The sequence below is a fragment of the Rhinoraja longicauda genome, chromosome 8 (genome assembly GCF_053455715.1).
Source record: "Rhinoraja longicauda isolate Sanriku21f chromosome 8, sRhiLon1.1, whole genome shotgun sequence".
NCBI lineage: Eukaryota > Metazoa > Chordata > Chondrichthyes > Rajiformes > Arhynchobatidae > Rhinoraja > Rhinoraja longicauda.
In genome coordinates, this window is record NC_135960.1 from 26,568,408 (window position 1) to 26,595,208 (window position 26,801).

Consider the following 26,801-nt stretch of genomic DNA (forward strand, 5'->3'; position numbering starts at 1 on the left):
AACTGTGATCTCACAGAAAATATAGATTGTTTACACCAATACACAAATTGAACTATAGCAATTAAGATGCTACAGAAGTATTATTTGCCTGTCAAAATGTAGCAAGAGCTTTTATGGTCTAACAATAATTTGATGATTTAAGTTGCATATTCAATAAAAATCTTTTATGTAATCTTTCCTTGGTCTTTTGTCTCAATGCTTTATGCAAGAAACTAAATGCAATGACGGATTGTCAATAATAATTACCTTTGTTGTATTGGTATTTGCAGTGATGGAGCCCCAGGGAGCCAGCTGGTTACGGATAAGTTTTGGATTGACTGGGACTCAGTACTTGTCAGCTCTGATAATGTCATCCTTGCTCGCTTTGATGGCCGAGGGAGTGGTTTTCAAGGGCTTAAAATTCTTCAGGACATCCATCGAAGGTTGGGAACGGTGGAAGTTGAAGACCAAATTAGAGCAGTGCAGTATGTATTTAAAAATCTGTTCGATTTTCATTCTCTGGTTGATTTCTGGCTTTTTTTCAAGGATCACTAAGTTAGAACATAATCCAGTAAACCCTTTTCTGTTGACGAGGGAGATATGGGAAGAGAATCAATGTCATTTTTCATCCAATGTGTATAAGAAGAATGCTGTGATTAGGTGCAATTCATTGCATTATACGTAATTTTTGGTTTAATTTACACTCTCATATGCTCATTGATCCTTTCAACATAATGCTTACATTTTGTTTTCTCCATCTAACCTTACTATCCTGCTTAATTGAGAAGTCAGGAATTCTCATTGCAGAAATCATGAGCTTCAGTAAAGTACCTTCTCTTGCACTCAGAGTAAAGATTTGATTTAGGACCAGATTCAAAATTGTTGTTTTTAAATTTTACAAACCTTCAAAGTAAATGTCAAGGCTTATATACCTGATAACATAAATGCTAATGGTGAAATTACCTAAAATTGGAGAATTCAATGTTCATTTTGGTAGGTTGTAAACTGCAAAAACAGTTTTGGAGGTGCTGTTCCTCCAGTTTGTGTGTGGCCTCACTCTGGCAATGGTGGAGGCCCAGGACAGAAAGGTCAGTATGGGAATGGGAATGATAGTTAAAATGGTTAGCAATGGGGAGATCCAGCAGGCTTTGGGGAAAATGGGTATGAGGTGGTCAGAAATGCTGTCTATTCATACAATGTTTGGAATAGCAGAGCTACTTTAGTTTAGAGATACAGCATGGATACAGGTCCTTTCGCCCACTGTGACCATGCCAACCAGCGATCACCTCGTACACTCACACTATCCTACACACTGGGGACAATTTACAATTTTAACCAAAGCCAATTAACCTAGAAACCTTTACACCTTTGGAATGTTGAAGGAAACTGGACATGGAGAAAACCCGAGCAGTCATGTGGAAAATGTACAAATTCCAGACAGACAGCGCCTATGGTCAGGACAAACCCAGGTCTCTGATACTGTCAGGCAGCAATTCTACTGCTGTGCCACCATGCTGCCCGTTTAGCAGCTACTTGCTGTGGCAAAGTCAAAAGGTGGCTATGAATATGGTTAGAGAAGACCATGTGGAGGAGATTGAAGGAGGATTGTGCAGTGTTTGGAAATATAGACAAGATCAAGTCCTTAAAATTATCCATGTTTCAGGTGGAGACTCTCCTTCAGACTGAAGGCACAGGTATGAGAAAAGAGAGATGGAAGTGGGGCAAATCCTGACAAGCGATAGGTGGATATAGATGGGGGGGATGTGATTGGCAGATGGGTGGACAAAATAACAACAGCCAGAGGTGAAAAGGAGGTATAAAAGGAAACAGAAAGAAGATGAAGGATGGTATATAAAGCCAGTGGGAGAGATATGGGTAGAACGGAACAGGGGGAGGTAAAAGAGAAGGGATAAAAAGGCAATATGAGACTTGGTGATGGAAGATTAACGTACGGAAGAGAGGAAAGGATCAAGATGACTACGGTGATGGTAGATGGTGGGAGAAACGTGTGTGCACCAGGTCACGCACACACGTAGATAGCAGCAAGGAAGAGAGATGGGTAAGGTGGATATGGCTTAAAATTGGATAGTTCAATGTTCATACTGTGGGGTTATTGGACCAAATAACCTTCTCAAAGGGCAAAGGAGCCATTGGCTAAATGGCTTTCTTTGGTGTCATACGTTTATATGATTCCACATTTCTCTCTTTCCTCAATGTTAGTAATGTTTATTTAGTGTATTTAAAATGTTTCATCTTAGAAACTTACTTTTCAGTCAGGACAACCTAATGAGGAAAAATAAATCCTTTATTTATGATTATTTCTTTTTATTTCAGATCATTGAAGAAATTACCCTTCATTGATACAAACAGAATAGCGATTTATGGGAAGGTAATCTTCAAAGTCCTTTTAAAGTTGGGGTGAATTTTATCCTTGAAAAAATCAATGGGAATATTCAATATATTCTGTTCTACATTTTGTGTGTCAGTACAAATAAATGATGATACATTTTAAAGTATTTTGTTATTCCCTCCTACCATAGAATTTGTTGAGGAACTTGCAAATTAAGTTGTTTTTTGCTTCATGTTATATTACAAAACAACAGGTAATCTTCCCTTGAACACATAGGACCTGTTTATTTTTTAAAGTTTTTGAATCACGACCTCATTGTTCAATTTGCCATCATCAGCATTTCTTTGTTTCAATTACTTGCAATGATAATACCTTACTCGGTTAGAGTGGACAATCAGCAAAAACGGACACCACCCCCCATCCCCATGGTCTGTAAGAATGATGGTTTAGAGTATAGCAATTCTCCTGATGAAGATACTGTTGGCCTGAGAGTTTCAGGATTTAGACCCAATATCAGTAATATGTTTTCAAGTCAAGATATGGTGTGATTTGGAGAGAAACCTATATGCACTGACAACCTCATGTTATTAAAAAGAAGAAAATGTTGGTAGATCAGGCAACATAACTGAGAAGAGAGAAAGTGTTTCTGAGTCAATCTGAAATGTTAACTCTATTTCGAGTTCCACTATGCTTCCTGACCTGTTGAGTGTTTCCAACATTTTTGTTTTCTGCATTTATTTCAGATTTCCTACGTGTATGTTTATTTTTTCATTCTCAAGGCAACGGGCATTATGTCTTTCTAGGTTACAGAAATTGTAGGTTTGAGAGGAAGCATAATGGTTAACTATTGGATGAGTAATGTGGAGATCTGGAATTGTGCATCACAAATAAAACTTTAAATCTCACCATGACAACCAGGGAAAATTAATTCTATTAATTGAATTACTCTAAAATTTTGATTAAGGTAACTGTCGGGATCACTTGGACTTACCCCACACTTTGCACTCAATGCTGTGGGATGCAAATGGTTGCACTTATTATTTTGTGGTTTTGAAGCTCCGAATCCTTGAGGTCCCATTGCTGTATCGAGTTAAGATGACAGGAGTGGTCAACAAGTGCAACTGGGCTGCAGGCAGCAGGAACCAAGGCCCTACCCAAAGACCATCCTTTTAGTCTTTTGACATCATGATAATCTGAAATATTTAGAACCACTTGAAAATGTAAATGATTTTAAACTGTTAAACAATAAAAATTGAGATTAATAATAATTTTAAACTAATTTCTATGTAACTTACCTAAACTAAAATAAACACCTGTAATTTGCCTTTTGGTGAAGTTTAAGGTAGACACAAAATGCTGGAGTAACTCAACAGGTCAGACAGCATCTCGGGAGAGAAGGAATGGGTGACATTTCGGGTCGAGACCCTTCTTCAGAATGATGTCAGGGGAGGGGGCGGGACAAAGATAGGATGTAGTAGGAGACAGGAAGACAGTGTAGTGAAGTTTGGTGACCCCATTCAAATGCTTAAGATGGCACTAAATGCCTTAGATGTGACCAGCATGAAGTTGAGAGACATGAAGTATATCTGGTCTATCGGCTCACCTCATTAGAGGACTACCACTGGAGATAATGCAAAATCCATCAAGTGTTTTATTGTCATATGTACTGAAATGGAACAACGCAATTATTACTTGCAGCAGCACAACAGGTTTATAACATCGCACTCAATAAATAATATAATAAACAAGTATTTTTAAAAAGTTCAATTAATAATAAAACACCAATTTGTGCAAAAAAGACAAAACTAAACCTGAAGTCCCTTATGCAATCAAGGCAGTTCGCAGTTCAGAATTTAGTTGCCGTTCGTAGCGTTCTTAGCCTGATGGTAGTTGGGAAGAAGCAGTTCTTGAACCCTACAGTTTTCAGGCTCCAGTACAATGACATTGCGGCCACGGAGGTGTGGATCCTTGATGATGCTGGCTACCTTTTTGGGGCAGCGCCTCCTGTAAATCCGTTCGATGGTGAGAAGATCAGTACCCATTATGAACTGAGCAGTGTTCACCAATTTTTGTAATTTCTGTCATTTGTTGCCAAACCAAGCAGTGATGCAGCCAGTCAATATGCAGTCTACAGTACACCTGTTGCTATTAAAGAGAGTGGAATTGGAGATAACTTACAAAGCAATCTAACCTCTAACATCCTTCCACAGTGGTGGGCCGGTTAGAAAGTCCAGAAAGTACAGTCCACTGTAGTTAGCTGGAGTTTCTCTATTGGATCAGCAAATAGCCTGGAGTTTGTCATGATGTGTATGAAGGAACATAAAAGTTATAAAATCGTGCCTGACCCTCAGTTAGGAAATACATTGCCCATATGTATAAAATCATGACCCCCAGTTAGGAAATACATTGCCCATGTGTTCTGACCCATATATAACTTCAACCCAACAAGTTGACTTTTAAGTATTCTCTAAAAGAATAAGTCATTCCGGTTCTGAATGACTAATTCTGAACTATGTACTGTTTCACTCACATGGCAATATCTTCATCAAATCCCAATTTCTATTATGATTGTCAGTGTAGATATACTATAATAATAAGCAAAGTCTTCTGGTAAGTACTTGGATGTTTTAGAAATGAGGTGAACTGCATATTAAATTTAAAATAATGCCCAACATATTGAGTGGTTGGGTCAAAGTATGGATTAACATTCATCATGTATATTATTAAGATTATTTTTAACATAAGAAAGGACAGAAAACTGAAGATGGCAAATTACCCATCCATTAAGTCACAGGAAAATATAATTACTGGGGTGTATGAAGGCTGGCAATTTGGTTTCACAAAGTATCAATTTTTCATAATATGTTGCTATTAGAATCTTCATTGTTCATTAAGCTTTTGGTTATTTTGAGTAGAATCTGTACATTTTTACATCTGCAATTTATACTAATGGAAGACAGTTATTAAAATGCATATCGAAATTGGACAATCTGGAAATGTCTATTAAATTGTATTCTCATATGTTATGTCTTCTCATTACATGACTTTAAACATGTTAAAAATAGAACATTTGATAAAGAGTTGAGATTTTATTTTACTTTGACAGGCATATGGAGGCTATGTCACAGCTATGATCCTTAGTTCTACAGACAGAATGTTCAAGTGCGGTGTTGCTGTGGCACCAATCACTGACTGGAAATTATACGGTGAGTAAACAAAAAAAAATGCAAATCATTTCACATTGGCATTGGCAGCTGTTATTTTCAATGTTGTGAATTACAAATATCCTTACAATTTGTGCCAAAGATGAGAAATCTTCAGATATTTGTATGCTCAATGGAAACAAAACATAGGGGTGTCCATCATATAAATCACCTGCCATTATAACCTGCCAGAATAATGCCTTTATAACCTGTTTGCTTTGTTGATACCTTCTCCCAGCTAACAATAATCTATTCTATATTTTCGTTGATCTCCATTCCCTTTGCCGTTTTCACACCTTCACACTTCTTTATCTATCTGAATCTCCCCCTGACGACAGTCTGAAGAAGGGTCTCGATCCGAAACGTCACCCATTCCTTCTCTCCAAGATGCTGCTGAGTTACTCCAGCATTTTGTGCCTATCTTTTATTCTAACCTGCCAGTTATTCAGTATAATGAATTTATAACAAGTGATCTTTATAATGCCCAGCAATGAGTAATCCTATCTATGCTACATTTCAATCTCTTTCAGTTATTATCAGTTTATTCATTTAATAATTTAGTGGCAAAACATCTAATTGAGGCTGCTTGTAAGCCTTGGTTCCTTCTGAGCAAAAGGAATGTAATGGTACTTTATTTGCCACATGTATCAAGGTACAGTGAAATTCATTTTTGTATACAGTTCAGTACAAGTATCACTATACATAAGCACTAATTAGATAAGCATCTCAGATACAGCACATGACTAGTAGTAGTACACTGAGACAGTTTGGTGACATTTTCAAGTCCCAATTGTTGTAAGTGCTGGGATCTTGATCTGGCCATGAAGGTCTATATGCAAGTCCATATATAATCCCATAATGATCCCATAAAAATAGCTACGAAAAGGATAAGTCGGTTAAAATATGCAGTTTCATTTGAAGCTGGGAGGACATCCATAAATTCTGCTGCTCCTCTGCATTACTCCGGAAGTAATCACACGCCTTTCTCATCTGCCCTTTTCCCTTTCCCAATTGTGCCTTTTCCACTTAATCGATAAGTGCATTGGCATCATGATACACAACCTTTGAATTATCTTGCTCTTTCTGGAGATGATCGAAAGATACCACAGCTGGTAAATGTCATTTGTACGAAAACAATTATCAGGTGTGAGTATCATATCATATCATATCATATATATACAGCCGGAAACAGGCCTTTTCGGCCCACCAAGTCCGTGCCGCCCAGCGATCCCCGTACATTAACACTATCCTACACCCACTAGGGACAATTTTTACATTTACCCAGCCAATTAACCTACATACCTGTACGTCTTTGGAGTGTGGGAGGAAACCGAAGATCTCGGAGAAAACCCACGCAGGTCACGGGGAGAACGTACAAACTCCTTACAGTGCAGCACCCGTAGTCAGGATCGAACCATTTGGAGCACTTCTTCAGGTGTAAAGATCAAGACTTGAGGGAAAACCTCATGCATGCAGTTTTGGGACAAATGCAAGGTTTGTCTTGTGTGTGGGGTTAACATCTGAATATCCGCAGATAAAATCATCAACTGGTATCTTGGCCTGCTATTTTAATACACTGGTAAAAGTGTTGCAACTGTATCTCCATGCCTTATATAATCAACTGCAGCTCAATAAGAGGAGATCTTATCGAAACGTATAAGATTATTAAGGGGTTGGACACGTTAGAGGCAGGAAACATGTTCCCAATGTTGGGGGAGTCCAGAACAAGGGGCCACAGTTTAAGAATAAGGGGTAGGCCATTTAGAACTGAGATGAGGAAAAACTTTTTCAGTCAGAGAGTTGTGAATCTGTGGAATTCTCTGCCTCAGAAGGCAGTGGAGGCCAATTCTCTGAATGCATTCAAGAGAGAGCTGGATAGAGCTCTTAAGGATAGCGGAGTGAGGGGGTATGGGGAGAAGGCAGGAACGGGGTACTGATTGAGAATGATCAGCCATGATCACATTGAATGGCGGTGCTGGCTCGAAGGGCCGAATGGCCTCCTCCTGCACCTATTGTCTATTGTCTATAATCATCAGGCCGAGGTCAAGTTTCCCAAAAAGATGGTAACATACAGAAATTCACTCTTTAAAGCAGTGAATTTCATTTTACTGCTGGCCACCAAGTAGGTAATTCTACTACTTCGGAAAGGAAATATGAAAGGGAATGAATGAAGTTGTAAGGACTGGTTAAGAACTTATTATTGTGGAGTTTAATATAAATCTAGTTTGAGTTTTAATGAGTTCAAGGTTGTTGTGGTAATGAAATATATGGAAATAGATAAAACAGACAAGTGATGCATGGAGGTCATGGCCATGATATGTCCTTGTACCATAGCTACTTCTAGAAAAGACCGTGTTCATGGTGCTCAAGAAATGTTGATGCCAAACATTTATCTTCTTCCTCTTTCTGACAGTAATTATGGAGTTGTCATTACAATTGATGATTCATTTAACATTTCCCTCTATATTCAGTCAGAGGTTATTTATTGAAATGAAACCTAATTTTTCAGTCAGACACTCAGAGTCATCAGTCTAACCAAGTCCTGTTATATCAGCCTCTACTGTTCCCTGCTCCACTACATCTATACGACTCAATGCAAAGAAAAAGGAGATGAGAGAAAAAAAAAAGGCAAAGCACATTCTGTGTTTAAAAACTTCCTTCCAGAACTGGTTGATATGTTTCCTTTGTCCTTATATTTCGTATTTAAAATAATATATCAAAGATATTTGATTTTTATAGCTTGGTTGCAATGATTTTCTTTTTTGTGGTTAGTATTCATTGTGCATAGAGGATACCAACTAAGATTAGGCTTCATACAGCACCTTACTAACAACTACTCTGAATGGTCAGAGTATGACAGCAGTAGAAAATAGATTACACTCTTTTAATCTGCTGTAACATATCAAGAGATTTGCACCATTATATTCAAGGTGCACTGATAAACATGGGGCAAGATAAGTGGATAATAATCAGACCTGAAAAATCGGTCCACTGATTTTATCATAACTCATTTGGTATATGGTTATATTGTTATCCACAAATTAATTAAATAAAAGAGGATGTACCTAAAGAGGAATGGAACTTTGTTATTGTTACTCTGTTATTGACTCTGTTATAATAACTCTGTTATTGAACATCACGAATGAAGGTGTGGGTCAGTCTTTGCTAATTATTCTTTTTGCACTAACTAATGCAGAAGACACTCTCCTCAAATGTGGATTCAACTTTTTTTTCTCCACACAGCTTCTGCATTCACAGAGCGATACCTTGGATTGCCGTCACGAGATGCAAATATATATCAAGTGAGTTCAGGAAGGGAAATGTCCAAGTACCAATTTTATCTTGTAACATTTAGGATAGAACTTAAAGCTGCATTTCTGTCCAAACTAAAAAAGTCATAAAAATTAAGCAATAAGGCCTATTAGTTCTTCAGTGCCCCAGCACCTTATCTTGACTTCTTCATGCTAATCCATTAGTATCCATACAAGCAAATTGTCATGGTACAAGAGGCTCAGATGGATTTTTTAAATCCTTCCTTATCCACCCCAGGTATTACTGCCTCCTAAAGCTTCCATTTCAAAAATTGTAATTGGTACCACAAAGCAGAAATATAGGGTTAAAATTCCTCAAACAGGAGATGACACCCATACAAATATTTCATCACTTACATCATAGATTCTCTCTTGATAAAGAATATGCCATGAAATGGCTCCTGCATTTATGTATTAGGGCACAATCTTGAAAATACCACAAGGTTGGAATGGATTCATATTGAAAAACATAATCCTTGTGTCACTAAAACACCTACCCGAAAGAAATAATCTTCCCTAATGTATTTTTTGGCAGCTAATTCTACTCTGATCCTCATTTTATGCTCTGTGTTCATAAATCACAAACAAACAAGTAAGTGGAAATTCATTCTTTATTATATGCCAAATAAGCAAAGTATAAACATATACAAGTTGACCTCCATTTCTGAAATTCATTATCATTGATTTTGGAACGAAAATTAACGAGGAGAATGCACATTCGATCCACCGTTTTTCGCAACAGTTTTTCCTCCGTGATTCGTATTATTACTTCACAAATAGAGTGAAAGGATCTATCACACTATATTTAAAATGGATATTACTAACTCAGATTGTCACTGCTTGCAGGAATCTAGTGTTCTACAAAATTCTAAGGAACTGAAAGATGTGAATTTTCTGATTATCCATGGGACAGCTGATGGTAAGACCTATACCACCTATCTCTCATATTTGAGTATATCTAGTCATCATCAAAATGATTTTAGATGTTTCAGCTAATCTTTTCAAAATAATGGTATTAATGTTTGTACCCAAATGTTTGTTTGTTGAAATGGTTAATTGGTGCCAAAGCGACATGTCCCTTTACTGCACATTCACCAGAAATGTAGAGGCACTACAAAATAAACCAACGCCCATATGTGCCACATTACACTATATTATGTGAGAAGAGACTCAGGAGGCAGAAGTGCAATAGCTAAAACTAAAGAGAAGAGGCTTGAAAAGCTGAAAGGTCTGAAGGTGGATAATTCACCTGAAGATGATGGACTACACCCCAGGGTTCTGAAAGAAGTGGCTGTAGAGATTGTGGAGGCATTAGTAGTGATCTTTCAAGAATCACTATAGTCGAGAATGGTGCCGGAGGACTGGAAAATCGCAAATGTAACTCCACTGTTTAAGAAGGGGGTGAGGCAAAAGAAAGGAAATTATAGGCCAATTAGCCTGATTTCAGTAAGATTTAAGTCCATTATTAAGAATGAGGTTTGAGTACTTCGAAGCACATGATAATATAGGCCAAAGTAAGCATGGTTTTGTGAAGGGTAGATCTTGCCTGACAAATCTGTTGGAACTCTGAGGAAATAAATAGCAGATTAGACAAAGGAGTCAGTGGATGTTATTTACCTGGATTTTTAGAAGGCCTTTGATAAGTTGCGGCTACGAAACAAGATGAGAGCCCGTGATATTAGAGGGAAGATCTATCATGGATAGAAGATTGGCTGACTGGCAGAAGGCAAAGAGTGGGGGCCTTTTCTGGTTGGCTGCCAGTGGTGTTCCGCAGGAACTGCTACTTTTCACATTATATGTTAATGATCTGGATGATGGAATTGATGACTTTGTGGCCAGGTTTGCAGATGATATGAAGATAGGTGGAGCGGCAGGTAGCATAGAGAAAGCAGGGAGTCACAAGTTATAGTAGAATTAGGCCATTCGGCCCATCAATTCTCTCTGCCATTCAATCATGGTAGATCTCTGGCTCCTAATCCCAATTTCCTCCCTTCTCTCCATAACCCTTGACACCCATTCTAATCAAGAATTTGTTTATCTCTGCCTTAAAATATTTCCACTGACTTGGCCTCCACAGCCCTCTCTGGCAATGAGTTCCACAGATTAAGTACCCTCTGACTAAAGAAGTTCTTCCACACCTTTCTAAAAGAGCTCCCTTTAATTCTGAGGCAATGACCTCTGGTCCTAGACTCTCTCACCAGTGGAAACATCCTTTCCACATCCATTCTATCTATGCTTTTCATTATTCTAAGTTTCAACCTTCTAACTCCAGCGAGTAGAGGTCCAGTGCTGTCAAACGCTCATCATATGCTAACCCACTCATTCCTGGAATCATTCTTGTAAACCTCTTCTGGACCCTCTCCAGAGCCAGCGCATCCTTCCTCAGATATGGGGTCCAAATTTGCTCACAGTACTCCAAATGCGGCCTGACCAGTGTCTTATAGAACCTGAGCATTACATCTCTTTTTAGGGGGATTCCAGTCCTCTTGATATATATGCTCGCATTGAATTTTCCTTCCTTACTACCGATTTGACTTGCAAATTAACTTTTTGGGAGTCCTGCACCAGCACTCCCAAGTCCCTTTGCACCTCCCATTTCTAGATTCTCTCTCCATTTAGAAAATAATTTACGCCTTTATTCTTATTACCAAAATGCATGACTCCACACTTTGCTATTCTGAATTTCATCTGCCACTTCTCTGCCCACTCTCCTAACCTGTCCAAGTCCTTCTGCAGAGTCCTGTACACTGCCTGCCCCCCCCCCCCCCCCCCAGCCAAGCCCCTATCCATTCCAGTATCTTTCCTTTAATACCATGGGCTCTCATCTTCCCCAGCAGCCTGACATGTGGCACCTTATCGAAGGCCTTCTGAAAATCTAGGTAAACAACATTTCTAGCATCCTCTCTGTCTGTCCTGTTATTAACTTCCTCAAAGTACTCCAGCAGATTCGTCAGGCAAGACCTGCCGTTCACAAAAGTATGCTGACTTCGGCCTATTTTATCGTGAATTTTCTAAATGCTGCATAACCTCATCCTTTATAATTGACTCTAAAATCTTACCAACCGCCGAAGTCGGGCTAACTGGCCTATAGTTTCTGTTGTTCTGCTTTGCTCCCTTCTTGTACAGCGGGGTGATATTTGCCCTTTTTCCCTCCAATCTTCAGGAGTCATTCTTAACGAGAACGGAGATGAGGAAGAACTTTTTCAGTCAGAGAGTGGTGAAGGTGTGGAATTCTCTGCCTCAGAAGGCAGTGGAGGCCAGTTCGTTGGATGCTTTCAAGAGAGAGCTGGATAGAGCTCTTAAGGATAGCGGAGTGAGGGGGTATGGGGAGAAGGCAGGAACGGGGTACTGATTGAGAGTGATCAGCCATGATCGCATTGAATGGCGGTGCTGGCTCGAAGGGCTGAATGGCCTACTCCTGCACCTATTGTCTATTGTCTATTGTCTATTGAGTGATTCTTGAAAATATCACAACTAATGTCCTCACAATCTCTGAGGCCACCTCCTTCAGAATCCTGGGGTGCAGTCCATCTGGTCCAGGTGACTTATCCACCCTCAGACCTTTCAGTTTTCCTTGCACCTTCTCCTTAGTAATCGCCACTCCACTAACTTCCACCCCCTGACTCTCTAGGATTGCAGACACACTGCAGGTGTCCTCCACTATGAAGACTGATGCAAAAAAGTTGTTCAAGTCGTCAGCCATTTCTTGATTTCCCGTTATCACTTCTCCTGCATCATTCTCTAGCGGACCAATGTCCACTGTTGCCTCTTTTTTACTGTTTATATATCCGTAGAAACTCTTGCTATCCTCTTTTATATTATTGTCAAGCTTACATTCGTACTTCATCTTTTCTCTCTGTATTGTCCTTTTAATTATCTTTTGTTGTTCTTTAAAACATCCGAATCCTCTGGTTTCCCATTGTCCAGTCTGCAGAAGGATTTGGACAATTTGGGAGAGTGGGCAAAGAAGTGGGAAATGGAATACAGTATAGTGAAGTGCAAGGTCATGTACTTTTGTAGTGGAATAAAGACATAGACTATTTTCTAAATGGAAAGAGAATTCAGAGGTGCATAGGGACGTGGGAGTGCTGGTACACAATTCCCTAAAGGTTAATTTGCAGGTTGAGTCAGTATTAAGGAAGGCAAAAGCAATGTTTGCATTCATTTCAAGGGGACTAGAATATAAAAGCAAGGGTGTAATGCTGAGGCTTTAGAAGGCGCTGCCCAGGCCACATTTGGAATATTGTGAGCAGTTTTTGGCCGCACGTCCGAGGAAGGACATGCTGGCATTGGAGAGGGTCCAGAGGTGGTTTATGAAAATAATCATTGAAACGTATTGAATAATGAAAGGCCCAGTGGATATGGAGAGGATATTTCCAGTGGTGGGAGAGTCCAGGAACAGAGGGCACAGCCTCAGAAAAAAAGGATGTACCTTTAGAATGGAGATGCGGAGGAATTTCTTTAGCTAGAGGGTGGTGGATTAGGGGAATTTATTGCCACATACGTCTGTGGAGGCCAAGTCATTGGGTATTTTTAAACCAGAGATTGATGGGTTCTTGATTAATATGGGCATCAAAGGTTACGAGAAAAAGGCTGGAGAATGGGGTTGGGAGAGATAATAGATCTGCAATGATCAAATGACAGAGCAGACTTGACGGGCTAATTTTGCTCCTATGTGTTCTGATCTTATATTAGAGTCCAAAACTTTTTTCAGGCTTGGAGAGCTACGTTTCTCAATTCAGGACAATAAGGCAGAATGGATGAGAGCAGACCTTTAATCACATCCCTGACATTCAGGGAGAAGACCATATTGTTATGCTAGTGTGTAGGAAAATAACTGCAGATGCTGGTATAAATCGAAGGTATCTAAGTAAAACAAGTTTACTGGTGGACACGGGTGAATTAACAGTGATACATTTACTTCCTCTCAAAAAGACAATGTCACTGCCTTTTCAAGGCTAGAGTATGGGAAAGTGGCAGTAGGGGTAGGGAGGGGAGACATCTTTAACACCCCAAGATTGCTACTGTCATTTCTGTAACCAGATCCTCACTATTTTCTCCTAGTGCAACTTCCTATGCTTTAAACTTAATTATACGGGTTTATAACTAATCTTGTGAAGTCTCAAAAGGAAAGTGCTTCAGGTCACAAGGTAGAACATCTTTGGCCACCAAACGTTCAGGCCCACTACATCAACATTCTGCTTGTGACCGGTGCAGAAAAATAATACTTAAAACATCTTTTTTTTATTTTTAAATCATGTAAATTAAAACCAATTCTACTTGAGGGAGTCAGTAATTAAATTGTACATTGAACAGATGATTTTGCAGTCCTGGTCATTCAGTTGGGAAGCTGTGTTAATAGGCAATTTTGTAGCATTGTCTTTAAATTGAATGCCCTTTGAGTACAATTTCCCTTTTGGGAAGATAAAAAACATTTAATTATTCCTGTACATAGATGATTTAACCTGGCAACTGCCAGCCTCCCAGGAGACCAGTAAAACACCCAGTGAAACCACATAAACACCCAAAGAATTGTTTTCAGCCAACAGCATAATTTCTTTGGTAATCTGCCACTATCCTTTCATTAAAAAAAATAAAAGAAAATGATGCAACCACTCTTCAATAGTTCAAAAGGGAATTGGCTGGCATTAAATATGCTGAATTGTAATTCCCATTGTGAAACCAAATAAACAAACCAACCTTGTTCCAGTTTTGACCCCAAAGTGTAATTAGTTGATCCATTTCCATTAGGGCATTCAGAAGCCTCCAGTTTGAGAGAAAAATGTCATCCAGAATGTCTTCCCATTGATTCCTATTAAGATTTCGGTGGACCTGTAGTCAGAACAGAATTGATCTTGGCTATATTTCCAATAATTATATGGTTTACCTCCATTCAAGGCCATGTGGCATTGAAAATGAACTGAATGGACTACAGCACATTAATATTTTCAGAGAGATTCCTGGAATATATTTTTCCCAATAAAGGATTGCCAGATGAAAGAGATAAGAAGCCTGTAATGAAATCCTCAGATGTTTTAATCTATATTATACACTATTCATTATTTGCTGTTATTATGTGATAAAGCATAAAGGCAAAAGTTTTACGCTCATTTATATTCATAGTATTAAATGAAAGTAATGCAATTTTACTTTTATATAAACAAGAGCGCTTCTGAATATTTAATAACATTGCAAAATTTAATGTATTGATTAAAATAGAAAGAAAAGTTTCTGAGGCTTTGCTTCCTTTATCCTCCTGCGGTACATGTATTTTCAAAGGATAAACAAGAAAAGCATAGCACATAGCAACAACATTCATATATGGAAGTTAGAAATCATCTCTTTATAATAAAGAAAGTAATAATATGGAACAAGGGGAAGGAAATGTATAAACTAGAACTGTATTTGAATGAGCAATCTATTGAGGAAATATTTCAAGACAAAATGGAGGAAACAGGGTAGATAATTCATGAGGATTGGGACTGAAGGATGAATAAATTACCACCAATGAATAAGAAAAGGGAAAATATATTGATGTTAGAGAAGCAAAGTGTCTGTCGGTACATAGAGATAATATTATTTATGTTCTTTAAGACAATCCTTTAATTGAAACTTTAAATGGCAACATCGTGAGAGACAGATTGTATGTTTTGTTGAGAGAAGCTGTACGAAATTAATGTGAAAAATAATTGATCAAAGTCAGTGTTGAAAGTCTAGCAAATAAATCAATGGTCTTGATTTCACTCCAATGATCCATCAGTTTTCTGTTAAGTTTGTGGTTTTCATTAAAAAATAGGATAAAATCCTTGATTATTCCGCTGGATTCCAGATAAAAGTCTTAACGAGACCCTAATCTGTCTCATTTTAATGGATTCAACACTGCACAGGCAATTTCTCAACCAATTTTCTCATTTCCCGCCTCTCAACTTAAATAAATAATTAGCGCCATTATGAAATGAAAGGAGGAGAGAATTATCCCCGAAGAGGATAGTTGAAGGGGCCATTTTGTACAATGTTCTGAAAGCTAGTATTATTTTATCTGCGTATTGATTTTATACATAGTAAATTTGCTTTAGACTTTACTAAGTGGTATTTATAGTGAATGTTTGCTCTTGAAATGTGCATTTCTAAATGAAAAGAAACTATGCTTTTATGTTCAAAAGAAATGAACAGGAAATTAGTTAAATTGAAGATTTGTAAAGCTGAAATTTAAAAAAATTAGTGTTGAACAGCATCATCATGTACCAGCTACAGAGAAAGTGTGGATAAAAAAATAGCGCAAGAGCCACAATGAGGGAGGTTGGGAGATCTCAATTAAAGGTTTGAAAGATTTCAAAGGTCTTTTATTGTCACGTGTACCAATTAATGTACAGTGATATGCAAATTGCCATACAGCCATACGAAAAAAAAGCAACAAGACACACAACTACATAAAAGTCAACATAAATATCTACCACAGCAAATTCCCCACATTCCACACTGTGATGGAAGGCAAAAAAGTCCAATCTTCCTCTTTATTTTCTTATCTTACAAGATATTACACCCTTATCTTACGAGAGGGCCGTTCAATGGTCTGATAACAGCAGGGAACAAGCTATTCCTGAATCAGTGGTAAGTGCTTTCGAGGTTTTGGATCGTCTGCCCTACACGAGAGGGGAGCAGAGGGAATATCTTCATAAGGATCTACAGTTTACCTTTCCAGGGCAACAACAAAGTCCATCCCTGCATTCTTAAACCACTTTGCTACTGGATGCCTCTGGATTACAACAAATGACCTTTTCTAAATTAGCCAGATAGCTTGTCACACAACTGCATCAAAATCAATAACCAATGTTTTATTGAAGAATGCAACCCTTAGAAAATAAGCAACTTGAGTTATCTCATTCTTTAATTTGCAATTTTCATTCATATAAAATTAATGCTATTTGATAGATGTGCAACTAGCAGTAATCATATGATAGGAATTTTATGAATGCTCGGGTTGATTAGGAAATGGCTGCTAATTTAGGCTGCTTTGTTCTAAGCTGAAGGATGTGGCATGTTCTATGTTAGCCAGGTAACTGGCATTACCGTTGCTGTATTGGATTATTTCTTTGCTATTGTGTAGGAAGGAACTGCAGATGCTGGTTTAAACGAAAGATAGACACAAAATGCTGGAGTAACTCATTGGGACTTTGTTATTGGTGTAGATGATCTTTATCTTTTCATGGAGAGATATTAATGATGGAACTTGCTCTTCCTTTTACTTGCATACATAGCATAATGTTGAAATTTAATGATGTATGGACTTTTAAATGGCATTTCTTTCAACACTGGCTCTATAGATTGTAGCTATTGGGGCTGGTAGACGGGTCCTAAGTTTAGGCATTTGCTGAGTTTGTCCTCTGCACATGTGAATTAGAAACGTAGAAAATAGGTGCAGGAGGCGAGCCAGCACCACCATTCAATATGATCATGGCTGATCGTCCAAAATCAGTACCCCATTCCTGCTTCTTCCCCATATCCCTTGATTCCTTTAGCCCTAAGAGCTAAATCTAACTCTCTTTTGAAAATATCCAGTGAATCGTCCTCCACTGCCTTCTGTGGCAAATAATTCCACAGATTCACAAATCTCTGGGTAAAAAAGTTTTTCCTCTTCTCAGTCCTAAATGGCCTACCCTTTATTCTTAAACTGTGACCCCTGGTTCTGGACTCCCCCAACATCGGGAACATTTTTCGTGCATCTAGCTTGTCCAATCCTTCAAGAATGTTATATGTTTCCAAAAGATCCCCTTTCATCATTCTAAATTCTAGTGAATACAAGCTCAATCGATCCATTCTTTCATAATATGTCAGTCCCGCCATCCCCGGAATTAACCTGGTGAACCTACACTGCACTTCTTCAATAGCAAAAATGTCCCTCCTCAAATTAGTAGACCAAAACTGCACACAATACTCCAGGTGTGGTCTCACCAGGGCCCTGTACAACTTTAGTAGGACCTCCTTGCTCCTATACTCAAATCCTCTTGCTATGAAGGCCAACATGCCATTTGCTTTCTTCACTGCCTCCCGTACCTCCCCTTTTCTTAATCTGACACCATTCAGATAATAATCTGCCTTCTTGTTCTTGCCACCAAAGTGGATAATCTCACATCTATCCACATTATACTGTATCTGCCCACTCACCTAACTTATCTAAGTCATCCTGCAGCCTCATAGCATCCTCCTCACAGCTCATACTGCCACCCAGCTTTGTGTCATTCTGCAAACTTGGAGATGTTACATTTAATTCCTTCGTCTAAATCGTTAATGTATATTGTCAATAACTGGGGTCCTAGCACTGAGCCTTGCGGCACCACACCAGTCACTGCCTGCCATTCTGAAAAGGACCCGTTAATTCCTACTCTTTGCTTCCTGTCTGCCAACCAGTTCTCTATCCATGTCAATACCCTACCAATACCATGTGCTCTAATTTTGCATATTAATCTCTTGTGTGGGACCTTCTCAAAGGCTTTTTGAGAGTCCAGATACACTACATCCACTGGCACTCCCTTATCCATTCTACTTGTTACATCCTCAGAAAATGAGTCAAGCATGATTTCCCCTTCATAAATCCATGCTGACTTTGACTGATCATGCCTCTGCTTTCCAAATGCGCTGCTATTACATCTTTAATAATCGACTCAAGCTTCTTCCCCACTACCGATGTCAGGCTAACCGGTCTATAATTTCCTGTTTTCTCTCTCCCTCCTTTCTTAAAAAGTGGGGTTACATTAGCTACCCTCTGGTCCACAGGAACTGATACAGAGTCTATAGAACATTGGAAAATAATCACCAATGCATCCACGATTTCTAGGGCCACCACCTTGAGTGCTTTCAAGAGAGAGCTAGATAGTGCACTTAAAGATAGCGGAGTCAGGGGGTATGGGGAAAAGGCAGGAACGGGGTACTGATTGTGAATGATCAGCCATGATCACATTGAATGGCGGTTCTGGCTCGAAGGCCCGAATGGCCTCCTCCTGCACCTATTGTCTATTACTCTGGGATGCAGACCATCAGGCCCTGGGGACTTATCTGTCTTCAGTCCCAACAGTTTACCGAATACCATTTCCTGACTAATGTGGATTCCCTTCAGTTCCTTCCTCCCGCAAGATCCTCAATCTCCTAGTATTTCTGGGAGATTGTTTGTGTCTTCCTTAGTGAAGACAGCACCAAAGTACTTGGTTAACTGGTCAGCCATTTCCTTGTTTTCCATTGTACATTCACCTGTTTCTGACTGTAAGGGACCTACATTTGTCTTTATTAATCTTTTCTTCACATATCTATAGAAGCTTTTACAGTCAGTTTTTATATTCTCCGCAAGCTTTCTTCCATTCTCTATCCCCCCCCCTCTTAATTAACCTCTTTATCCTCCTCTGTTGAATTCTAAATTTCTCTCAGTCCTCCGGTTTGCTGTTTCCTCTGGCCAAATTATATGCCTCTTCTTTGGATTTAACACTATCCCTAATTTCGCTCATTAGCCATTGTTGAGCCGCCTTCCCCGTTTTATTTTTACACCAGATAGGAATTGACGATTTTTGAAATTCATCCATGAGATCTTTAAATCTTTTCCATTGCAAAACACACGCAGTCATAGGGAGAACTTACAAACTCCGTACAGACTACACCCATAGTCAGGATCATGCCCGGGTCTTTGGCACTGTAATGCAGCAGCTCTACCACAGCGCCCTCTCTTAGGTAAATTTCAGAGCACTGTGGTCTTCATTAACATGGTTAGTGGAACCTATTGTAAGCAAGCAGGAAATTAAGCTTTTTTTTCTACTTAAACACTTGTTTTCTGCTGAAGGACTTAAGCTACACCAAATAAGGCTTGCTTGACAACCAACACTAAGAAAGTAGAAATACCGTGCAATGACCAATGCACAATATTAGTGTCTACATAGTACCAGCCATTAATAATTAATTTATCCCAACTACTTTTGCCTCCATTTTACCTCTGCACGAGGTGCATTGACAGACTCTAATCGAGTTGAATCTCTTGGGTCCAGTTGTCTTCCCAGCTGCTTTTGTGATGGCCTAATCACTCATCCCATTTTTAAAAGTCCTCAAGAGTCTGCAAGACACCTGTCTAGGTCCAAAGACGTTATCCTGTGCCACGTCTGTTCATACAACAAGACGGCACAGAGAGAATCTAACTACAGATGGCACAGCATGCATGGTCTCAGCAGGGAATTGTCAGTATCTGCATAGTATTCTGTGGAGAGCCCTGTAGAGTATAACAAAGCATAAAGGAAGTTGCTAGCCATTCTGAATTATTTTGAAAGCTCAGATCTACCTCTGCCAACATTTTAGAATCATCAACATTTTCTGATATCGCAGTTACACATCTCAAACTCAAAATCAGTCATTCATGTTATGAATACAGTGGTCCTGGTACTGATCCATGTGGAATAACACATCCATTTTGCTCCAATATGAATAATTAATATTGTTAATCTCTGCTTCAGTAAGTTTGTTAACAAAAAACTAGGCAACACAATCCAGTTAATTGCACATCATTAGTCTACTCTTCATCATCAGCAAATCTTTGTTATCACCAATACTTATTCAATGGGTTTTGCCAAGACTAATTGAGTCCTGATCATACAATAGTTTTAATCCAAACATGAATAAGAGGTGATGAATTCAGTATGCAAGATAAAAATAATTGCTCTTAACATTAAGGGGGTAGTTGATCAATGTAACATCAGGGAACATCAATAAAATTCTGGAATCAAGACCTCGAAGGAAAGTGGCCCCAGGACAAAGGTGCAGAAACCCAAAGCATCACTTACCCATGTTCTTCAGAGATTCTGCCTGACCCACTGAGTTACTCCAGCACTTTGTGTCTTTTTTTGCGTAAAGGACAGCATCTGCAGTTCCTTGTAGCGGCAGAAATTACTTCATCAATAAAAAATGAAATTAGGATATTCACTGATGATTGCAAAATGTTCAAATCCATCATAGTTCCTCAGACAATGAAACAGTCTGCCTATAATGCAACACAACAAAAATCAACAATTGGGTATGGGCTGATGAGTAGCAGGTAACATTTGCACAGCACAAGAGAAAATAATGGCCATCTGCAATGAATTAAAGTCTAATCACCAACCCCAGATATTCAATAGCATTACCATTGTTAAAGCCTCATCATTAATGTCTGAGTATTAAAAAGATTGGGATGTTTGCAGGTGAGGCAGAGTGAGGAGAGGCGATCATAAACTCATCTAGGCCAACCACATAAATGCTACTGCTAAAATAGCAAGTCAGACGAAGGGACTATCCTGGCATTAATGATTCCCCAAAAGATTTCCACCATTTGCAAGAGAACCTGGGAGTGAGATGGAATATGGACCTTGATTACTAAACCTTGATTAGCATATTTCCAATAACACTCAAACACTGGATGCTATTATGGACAAAACAACTGCCTTGAATGGTTCTCTATCATCTGCTTCCACCACCAGTGGACAATGGTTGTAATATGCACCACCTACTGAAACTGTGCCCTGAGCACAGCATCTCCCAAATTTGAAATCTCTACTACTAAAAAGGATAATAGTCTCGGGTACATTGGAATATGATGACGTGCTAGTTCCTTCATTAGTCACACACCATCTTTGGAAACATGTTGACATTCTAATCCCAGATTTCTTGCCCTTCAGCACCCTGACCAAACTTTTACCAGAAAGACTGCACTGTTGCAAGAAGTTGACTGCCTTTTTTTCTTTGGGATTGACAGGTTGGAATGAATGTTTCTTCAAGTACTTTCTTCTCTCCACAAATCAAGAGAGAAGTGCATAGAAAGATAGTAAACAAGGAAAAATGTCTGCAACTCACACAATACAACAGTGAGCCAGTAGACAATTAGGAGAATCTTGAATTAAAGTACGTGAGAATGCAAAATACAATATTCTAGATTTAACAGACTTTTGATGAGGACAGTGATCCATTTATGTTTGTGGTAAGATTAGGGAATTTGATTTATTAACATAGGAGTAAATTGGATATTGATGAAGCTTGGTCGCTTTAGCAAAGCCACAGTAAAAATTGAACTCGGATTTTGTATTTCCAGTTTCAGCTTGAATCAACTGGGAAATTGAAAGACTTGAAGCTTTTAAAACCAGCATTTAACAGATTTATGTCTACCTCAATGACCTTGATAATTTAATAAATTTTAAAATTATATGTATAATTAAATTAGATTCACTTAGAGGCAATTTTATTAGATTTGGTGCAATCTGTTTTGACGAATGATTAATAAAGATCAGATTTATTTTGTTTTATTGCTTTTTTGCAGCAAATGTACATTTTCAGCACACAGCAGAGCTGATACAACACTTGGTTAAAGCTGAAAGAAACTACACTATGCAGGTATTATGTTTATAATACTTTTGTACATTTATATTGAGAGTGTAACACCAATAGGTTTAGGTAACTGCTCTGCAATATCACCTTATTCCTCTTTGAGTCCTTTGGCTTTAATGATATTGTCCCTTCATTTTTGTTTCTGTTTGGAATAACATTAAAACTATGTTTTATAAAGACATAAGATGTTAAAATTTGGGAACTTACCTCACAAATTGCAAACAGGTTTTCCCTCCACCGATGCTGTTTGACCCGCAGAGTTCTTCTAGCATTTTGTGTTTGGCTTAAGATTCCAGATTCTGCAGTCTCTAATAATTGTGCCTATTATAATTGTAACACCCATGCATTGTCTAATTTGAAATAAAAAGCTTATTAATGTATTCAAATAACATTTCATCGTGTCTCACACTATTCCTTTAATTATTGTACAGGTTTACCCAGATGAAGGCCATTTTATTACAGATGAAAAAAGCAAACTTCATATGTACAGTGCAATCCTCAACTTTTTCAGAGAGTGCCTCAAGCAAGAAATGCCTATAATACAGAAAGAACCAGAGGAGGATGAATAAATCCAAGAACAGTTTAAAAAAAAAAGTGAACTCTAAGTATCTTTATAAAGACAAAACTAACAGTCTGGAACACTCAAAACCCAGCATTAAAGACCACTGTTAGTGGAACGTGGAAGTACTTGGGCAGCTACAAGAAATTTACGGGAACAGCACATTAGAGATTAAGAATCCGATAACGGGCAAAAAGGACTTGACATTCATATGCCAGGTCTAAGAATATTTGCAAAGGAGCAGAAAAACTGTTTTGGGAGTGCATCAACCTGTTAGTACACTTTAAAGAAGCAGAATCCAATTGTGCAAACTTCATCCACACCTTCAGCTTTTATGCATGTGTGTTTTATTTGGCCTCACTGCTGTATATGTTAATAATAGTTGAGGTGTGAACAAACATTCAAAATGCACATTTATTTTCTTTTTAATTTTGTACTATCACTCGCACAAAAATGTGGCATAAATTATGATGTGCATCCTTTTGTCAAACATTGTGATTTGCATATTTAAAACTTCCGAGTTCCCTTGCATCTCATTATATCATGATAAATAAAAGAATTTATACAATTCTCTTTAAAGGTAAAATGTTTTTGCAAAATTAGCTGTGGTATTGTCTATCACAATTTGTAATTTATTACACAGTAATTCACTGGCTTCATTAGAAAAATCTTGATTTTCAAGATATATATTTAAATTATAGCTAACAGTATAATAATATCAATTTAGGAAAGATCACGTCTTCATCATCTAGCAATAAAACCTCAAGTGATAAGATTTTTATTGGCATATTGCCACAACCATAAATGAGAACATAAGGAGGACTTGTGTGATTCCCTTCTCTGCAACTAGGTTATTTACCACATCTGGTTTCATAAAATATATAAAAACTAATAAATCATTATACTTTAATAACCTCCATCTATTTGATTTTGCCCAAGAGAAAAATCATCGAATAGATGATTTTTCAATGATTCATCATTAAAATCTCTTCCAGATTCTTTAATTATTGGTGCATCTTCCAGTACTGTATTCATTATTCAAGTAATGATTCGATCTACAGCAAGAAACAACATCAATGCAACAAGATGGGAAGTAACAGCATAGAAATATGCAATTCAGTAACTGTATTAATAGTCATTATGGCCGTAAACTTTGGCCTTGCCCGAGTGTCCTTCTGTGGAACCAGAATGGAAATTATTCCTGATATTACTTCTAACAATTCCTTATTATAGTTTAGTATGATGAATTAACAATTTTCAAGCCACAAATTTACATGTTCAATGTTCACGATAGATTGCATTAACAGCATCTCAATAGCTGCAAGTGTGCCATCATGTGGCTAAAACATTGCAGAACATTGAGACTTTTGATGACTAAACAAGACAGAATTTTGAAAAGTAAACCAGTTCTTCACATCTTTCGTAATGCTAATTTTGTATATTTGTAAATATGTAGAATATGAATGGTTTTTAAAAAAACTTTTAAGAAAAGGTATTTTATTTTATGTTATCACCAAAACAAATATGATTGTTCAAAAGAACAAATCAATTGCCAATCTTATATTATTCTTTTCCTTCACCCTTGCCATCAATGATATTTTACTATGATTCAAAAGCTAACAAAGAAGAAATAGTTTGAAGCTGACATTTAAGTTATCTGGTACAATATTTTTCAAGAACTAATACTTAAGTAGGTACATTGGACATTATTGAGTGACACAAAAATAAAATACTACTAATGATTTGGTGTATTCTGTTGATACCTAAATTGTGTTATTTAAAATTGCTGACAGTGCTTTATTTTAGTTGCATCATCACATTTACATTCCAGATGTCTAAATAGCAAGAGATACAGTAATTATAGAGAAAGGCATGAATAGAAATAAAATAGCAAATACTTTCTCTGCTTGTTAAGAGAAGATTCCTGAGGCAGTATTCCAGCATACTTCCTTTCATTATAGCTCTTGTCCAACTCATCCTACACGAACCTGCTATTGTTCTACAATAAAGTGCCATAGACCAAGAGACACTACCAGGCCGACATTAAAATATTTTCCATAATGCATTGAAAATTGTTTATGACAACAGGTCACATTGTAATTTTATCTATAATAGAAAATGATAACATTAAGTAAACTATCCTTGTAAGAGCAGAGCAGCAAAATTATATAGTCAACTTGTAAACTCAAAATTTGAGTTAATATTATTGTCACATGCACCAAGGTACAGTGAAATGCTATTCAATTAAATCAGATCATACTGTATATATGTTTACAGTTAGGCCATACACAAGTACTTTTGCTTGAAAAGATTCAAAGATTTAAATGATTTGAATTAACCAATTTAAATAAAACAGCTTGGGGGTTCTTTGTGGGTTTTTTATTAGATTGATTTATCTGAACATAGAACAAACAGTAAATGCAAATGAAATAAACTGCAAATTAAGTTGACCATGATGTAAATTTTCTTTTCCACATGATATAGAGTAACTAAAAAATTAAAATGAAAAACTCAAACTGCTCTAAACCTTGTTTTGTCTACAAATGCACAAGAAAGTTTGGGGAATCGTCCAGATATAACTAATGATATCCCACATTTAATGACAATGTGTTTTATACTTTTTTTTAATTCACTTGCCTACCTCAGAAGCAATGGTTGAAGGTTTCTTCCAAAAACAACTGTAACTGCATTAACGTCTTCCATCTCTATCCATGATCTGCAATCAGGGGATGACACGTGCAATTATCCATTGCAGATTTTGCTGGCTCTGTATTGTTGATGCCCTCTTCCATTGGGCCTGTGAAGGGTGATTTCAAGTTGTCAAATCAAACTAGAATGGTTTTTTCTAGACAACATATCTGGATGCAGAAATTAAGGATTTGCCTTAAAATTCTAATTATTTTACGTAAAGAAAAATATCAGGACAGGCAAATAGGACAAAGGCAAAACCTGAACTATCATAAACATTTAAGACAACCAATTTGTAAATGCTATTCTGAGAGGAAAGCAAACAGATTTTCTTCACCTCTGGCTAAGCTGGCAGCAATAATTAATAGAAAGGTCTTTATTAAACAGCTCATTCAACTGTTTACCAATTATTTTGGAGTGAATATAGTCATGCAATAAATTAACAACAAACAGGCATAGATTATGGCAGTGCATCATGCAATGGAGGAGGATTTCACCGAAAACAACTTTCAGATTTGTTTTTATACACTTCATTCCAACAAACAAAATAACAAAGAAATTTTAGCTGATTGTCCTGAGGAATGCCAGCAGATACATTTATCATTAAGCTCGGGACTTATGTTTAAATCAGCATGAACATGGAAATCACTTACCTCTTTACAATAGATCTGCAATGATTTCCCACCTAGAGTCCATTAGAGGACTCCTCATGATAAGGGCAAGAGTGTAAATTCCATGCAGGTTTGCAGCAGACCCTAAATATGTGATTCAAGTTACAATCCAACAAAAATGAAGACTTGGCAGGAAGGAGAATTCTAAGAATCAGTAGCTTACCGCTCGCAAGGAATCGTGTTTCCTGCTGAATGATTTCAAATTTCCTCATAATGTCATCATATATAAATAATTAGTAAAACATTTTAATTAAAAGCATTTCACTTTTAAAATGTTCATGTGACAAATAGTTTCGAGCTAAAATATGGGAAAAGTATTAACCACAAAAAACAAATCTCCAGACAAATTTGTTCATGTAATATTTCCATCTGTTATTGCTAATAATAGCATTTTTGGTCTTCAAAAATTGAATAAAATCATTGCAAAGTCCTGCTTATTTACTTCTAAAATACACTTTAATATGTTTATGTACACCACAGTTTTGAAAGAATAATAATAGGAAAGATGTTTTTATGATATATTTCAAGATGTAATGTTTACTAGGATGATTAGCCTGGGTAGTTGGGCACAATGTGTCATATCTTCACTGGAACTGCAAGTATGCTACAAGTAACATGTTCATGATTGTGCAAACAATAGTGAGAAAAGTGGTA

The 26,801-nt window shown here is 37.6% G+C and overlaps 1 protein-coding gene across 5 annotated transcripts in view; it reads left to right on the forward strand.

The window, feature by feature from the left end:
* The window catches only part of dpp10 (dipeptidyl peptidase like 10), a 1,117,462-nt gene extending 1,090,976 nt beyond the window's left edge, over positions 1 to 26,486 (forward strand). For 3 of the 5 annotated variants that reach the window (XM_078403450.1, XM_078403449.1, XM_078403452.1), the window contains exons 20-26: positions 270 to 464; positions 2,314 to 2,368; positions 5,436 to 5,535; positions 8,776 to 8,834; positions 9,690 to 9,762; positions 22,162 to 22,235; positions 22,661 to 26,486. In XM_078403450.1, coding sequence (XP_078259576.1) covers positions 270 to 464; positions 2,314 to 2,368; positions 5,436 to 5,535; positions 8,776 to 8,834; positions 9,690 to 9,762; positions 22,162 to 22,235; positions 22,661 to 22,798 — 694 coding nt within the window. In that variant the 3' untranslated portion in view covers positions 22,799 to 26,486. The remainder of the gene's footprint in view (positions 1 to 269; positions 465 to 2,313; positions 2,369 to 5,435; positions 5,536 to 8,775; positions 8,835 to 9,689; positions 9,763 to 22,161; positions 22,236 to 22,660) is intronic. The other 2 variants (XM_078403451.1, XM_078403453.1) reach the window with 2 other exon arrangements.
* Positions 26,487 to 26,801: the final 315 nt, after the last annotated feature.